The 5,080-nt window shown below is 37.0% G+C and overlaps 1 protein-coding gene across 1 annotated transcript in view; it reads left to right on the forward strand.

Moving 5' to 3' along the window:
- The window catches only part of LOC107700496 (serine/threonine-protein kinase ATR-like), a 33,538-nt gene that overhangs the window by 12,505 nt on the left and 15,953 nt on the right, over positions 1 to 5,080 (forward strand). Inside the window, 9 exon segments of the mRNA XM_016502170.1 lie at positions 1,078 to 1,171; positions 1,294 to 1,419; positions 1,554 to 1,760; positions 1,899 to 2,012; positions 2,529 to 2,635; positions 2,725 to 2,845; positions 2,924 to 3,061; positions 3,196 to 3,409; positions 4,192 to 4,364. Coding sequence (XP_016357656.1) covers positions 1,078 to 1,171; positions 1,294 to 1,419; positions 1,554 to 1,760; positions 1,899 to 2,012; positions 2,529 to 2,635; positions 2,725 to 2,845; positions 2,924 to 3,061; positions 3,196 to 3,409; positions 4,192 to 4,364 — 1,294 coding nt within the window.

Consider the following 5,080-nt stretch of genomic DNA (forward strand, 5'->3'; position numbering starts at 1 on the left):
AAGAGGACACGACTAGAAATCAGTGGTTAAGTTGTATTTACAACACTGTTCCAGAATAGTTCAAACCAAATATTCAGATGTGTGCAACGCATTTTACGGAGGACGAGGACTATTTCCTGGGAGAGTAGCCTACAATGCCGGTGTTCCGATGAATTCAGTAACCCGTTTCCCCTTCGGCGCGCATGCTGACCCTATACAGTCTATGATGCTGACAAATAATGCTGACTCACAGCCTGTAAGTACGTTTTCATATTTAAAGGATTTGCCACTGATGATTCAAACGCGAGTTTTGGGCAGTGTAGAGTTGCGCTTGTTGTTTGTCGTTTCTCCGATCACAAATGCAGACATGGTTTTATGTTTACGCGGCGCGATGCAACGCAATGCGTAAAAAGACAGTATAAGTCATTATAATCAGTAATTATGTCCCCACTGGATGCAACAAATGCCTCGTTTATAATAAGTTTTATTGGTTTTGTCTCATCGCTCCGGGACACGGCATCGCAGTATGGTAAGGGGCGTAACATTTCCGTCACACGCTTGAGGTATTCAGCCAATCACAATGCACTAGATAGCTGGCCAATCGGAGCACACCTCGCTTTTCAGAACGATGAGCTTTGTAAAAATCGACGCGTTTCAGTAAGGCGGGGCATAGAGGAGAAACAATAATGTACAATATGTGGAAAATAATGTGTTTTTTGAACCTTAATCCACATAAACACATTTCATTACACCAAATAGTAATACACAAAATAATGTTATTTTTTATCAACGTCATATGACCCCTTTAAAAGTTAAGTGTGTAATTTTTGCACAACTAGCGTCATCAATGCAAAAATTATTTTCAGTCAGGTTTGAACACCACCCCCTCCTCCATTAGTTGGACAAATAGATATTGCCACCCCAAATTCATGCTATTGGCTGAGCCCATTTTATTTATTGTCTCTTTAATATTAAAGGAGAAATTATTTTAACGTCCACACTTTAACACTAATAAATTATACTGAAAATATAATTTGTAATGTATTTGCATTTTGTTTTCCTTGGTAAAATCTTTTTTTCATGATCTTCTTATCTCAGGGAGGAAGTGCAAGACTTTCTTCATGAAATCTACTTCCTCCCTGACCACCCAAAACTGAAAAACATTCACAAGGTCCTTCAAGATTACCGTAAGGTACAGCCTAAACAAACCAATCAGCTCATCAAAGTACAAAAAAAACAAAACAATGTAAAGGTCACATCAACAAAATGAAATAATTTTAATAACTATGGTCCTACACAATTCTTCAACAACAGCAAACCTCAAAGAGCACTGACATGCAGGCAGCGCTGCAGCTCTCCATGCGGGCCATCCAGCATGAGAATGTGGACGTACGCGTCCATGCACTCACCAGCCTGAAGGAAATGATATACAAGAACCAGGTCAGACTCACTCTTAATAAATAAGAAGCTTGGTTGCAGATACACGTATAGGTATCTTTATTTTAAGGAGGCTTAAAATAAAACACATCAAGGGCCTGAAAGGTTGATCTACAGTATATTCGTTTGTTCTACAGGATGCTCTGTTAAAGCATGTCTTGGACAGTGAGATGGTTGAGCCAGTGATCTCTCAGTTAGTGACAGTGTTGCTCCGGGGCTGCCAGGACGTCAATCCTGAAACCAGGCTTTTGTGTGGGGAATGCCTGGGGGAGTTGGGAGCCATTGATCCCGGTCGACTTGATTTGTCACCCGCTGACACTCAGGGAGCTGGCTCAACATTTGTGGTAAGACATTCCTCAGACAGTTTTGTTCCTGTATGTGCCAAGCAGAATCATGAAGATCGTGTTTTAAGTGTGTAGCTTTGCATTTTAGGCATTCTGAGTGTTAAGCACGGAATAAAGATAATGTCTTTATGCTTTTAGAGTGGGATTGACGATCCAAACTTTGCCTATGAACTACTGACAGAGCTGACCAGAGCCTTTCTAGCCTATGCAGATGATGTGAGAGCTCAAGATGCTGTGGCTTACGCCATGCAGGTAAATATGCTATGCTATGATAAAGATAATGCCCTTTGTGAGATTTTAAAAGTATTTAGCAAGTAGATATTTAGTCATTTTTTTACTTGCTTGAAATGGGTAGAAACTTAGAATGAAACTATATAAAAAAGTTTGGCCTGATAAATGGTTGATATTTCAATTTTATTCCATTTTGTCTCAATAAATGTAAACAATTTTTTTTTTGAAATGCTGCAAGTGAATTTAGGCATCACAACATTATAATGTACAGTATGAAAAATGATAACCATTGAGTACTGCATTCAGGCTAGTGCTATTAAATCAATAGTGCGTTTAAAAACTAACTTTAAGTGGGCGTTAGATGATGGCAAAGGTAATCTAAATGTAAAAATTGTAGAAATGAGCATGCATGTTAAAATTCTAGATATCGACTGATACTGATCAATTAAAAAAATCTCAAATATCAGCAGATAAATGTTGTGGTACCAGTATGTTGTAAGTTTTAGGATAGTTAAACTCAGTAACCTTCTGTTTCAGGAGCTGCTGTCATTATTTGAATGTCGGGAGGGCAGGCCAGGTCGCCGTCTATGGAGAAGATTCCCAGAGCAGGTTCAGGAAATCCTGGAGCCGCATCTCAATACCAGGTTGGGCATGATACTTTTGCATGGCTTGTTGTCTGCTGCTTATTGTGTATCCAGTGTTCATAAAACTGACTTGTTTTAATCATCTAAAGGTATAAGAGCTCTCAGAAGGTGGTGAACTGGTCTAAGTTGAAAAAGCCTATATATCTTACCAGCCGTGGAAGCAAATTCTCTGACTGGTCTGCAACATGGGCAGGATATCTCATCAGTAAAGTAAGTCCACATCCACTATTTTTCCAGCCTCAAATATACCTAAAAGGCTAATTCAACCTTATTTTTAATGTGTTTCAGGTTAGACATGAACTTGCTGGCAAAGTGTTCAACTGCTGTAGCTATATCATAAAGCATGATTACAAAGTGACCATCTATCTGCTGCCCCATATTTTGGTCTATGTGCTGATTGGATGCACTCAGGAGGAGCAGCGAGAGGTACAAATTCAAGCTCTGTGGAAGGACCCACTATTAATTTTTGATAGGAAACTGTTCATGTAGTTTTTCTCAGTGAAATCTAGTAAAAGAGATAGTGAAATGCTTAAAATAGTGTTTCTGTTTGGGTCCTGGAGGTGAATGAAGAGATGATGGCAGTCCTAAAGGAGGGTGACCCGCGGTTAATGCGACTGCAGGAGAACGCCTCCAGTCTGAGTCAGCTCAGCACACAAACCGTCTTCTCCATGCTGGACCACCTCACTCAGTGGTCCCGCCACAAGCTGGAGAGTCTGAGTACCAACAAGAGGCCAGGCAAACATGCCAGAGAGCAGCTGCAGCCACAGGTCACTTGCAAGATTACATTTTGATTTAATTCAGTCCTGTTTTCTTCCCTAAAAGCTGATGGTTATTATTTATTCATGTCTTGACATTATTGTGAATGATAATAAGCAATATGTCTTTTGTTCTTTATTGAATTTTACTTTCACCAATTCCCTTTAAATATTATCATTTGTGACCCTGGAGCACAAAACCAGTCATAAGTAGCACGGGTATATTTGTAGCAATAGCCAAAAATACATTGTATGGGTCAAAATGATCGATTTTTCTTTCATGCCAAAAATCATTAAGTAAAGATCATGTTCCATGAAGATATTTTTGTATTTTTCTACCATAAGTACATCAAAACTTAATTTTTGATTAGTAATATGCATTGCTAAGAACTTCACTTGGACAACTTTAAAGGCGATTTTCTCAATAGTTTTTTTTTTTTTTGCACCCTCAGATTCCAGATTTTCAAATAAATGTATTTCTGCCAAATATTGTCCTATCATAACAAGCCATACATCAATGGAAAGCTTATTTATTCAGATTTCAGATTTCTAGTTTATCTAAATTTCAAAAACTTGACCCTTATGACTGGTTTTGTGGTCCTGGGTCACATTTTTAAATTGCATCAGTAACACACTACTGATGTGACTCAATTCATTATGCTGTGAAATTTTTTTCTATAAAAATATTTTATTCTAAACAATGCAACAGAAATAACATGTAAGCTATATTTTTCAGCTCTGTATCGTGTGTGTAACTCAAGTGAAATTAAAATAAGTCTGGCTCTTTCTTCATCCCATTAGGCCCAGAGAGCAGTGAGTATCAAAGTGTAGTGGCCTTTCTAAACAGCATTCCTCAGGATGTGCTGGCCAAGGCATCCTTCCGCTCCAGAGCCTACACACATGCTGTCATGCACTTTGAGTCTTTTATCCGTGAGAAGAAGCAGAACATTCAGCACCATCTTTCATTCCTCCAGGTCTTAACAATCTACAGATTTTTTTTTGCATGTGTTTTTATGGTTACTGGTTATGGCTACTGACTAAATAAATAAATGAACATGAAATATTGACTTGAGTCAAAATTACAAAAGAAACAATTACATAAAGTAATAACTTCTATGTTAGAAATTGACAGAGGAATGATATGAAATACATGAAATTAACACAGCCACACTTCTGTTCAAAAGTGTTTTTGTTTTGTTTGTTTTCTAATGTTTTTGAAGGCTCACTCTTATGCTTTTATGCTCACTATTTATTTGATCAAGAATACAGCAAGAACAGTAACATTGTGAAATATTATTACAATTTAAAATAACTTTTTTTATTTTAATATATTTTAAAATGTAATTTATTCCTGTGATTGTAAAGCTGAAATTTTAGCAGCCATTTTTCTAGTCTTTAGTGTCAGCCATGAATAAGTACACTAGAAGTAAACTAGAAGTTAAACAATGTAACACTAGTGACATGTATGATTTATATATTTCAGCTCTATATAATTTTGCACATTTAACAAAAACAAATATATATACAGGTGCATCTCAATAAATTAGAATGTCGTGGAAAAGTTCATTTATTTCAGTGTCACCTCCAATTGTGAAACTTGTGTATTAAATAAATTCAATGCACACAGACTGAAGTAGTTTAAGTCTTTGGTTGTTTTAATTGTGATGATTTTGGCTCACATTTAACAAAA

Source organism: Sinocyclocheilus anshuiensis, unplaced genomic scaffold (genome assembly GCF_001515605.1).
Source record: "Sinocyclocheilus anshuiensis isolate Anshui unplaced genomic scaffold, SAMN03320099.WGS_v1.1 scaffold718, whole genome shotgun sequence".
In the NCBI taxonomy this organism is placed as follows: domain Eukaryota; kingdom Metazoa; phylum Chordata; class Actinopteri; order Cypriniformes; family Cyprinidae; genus Sinocyclocheilus; species Sinocyclocheilus anshuiensis.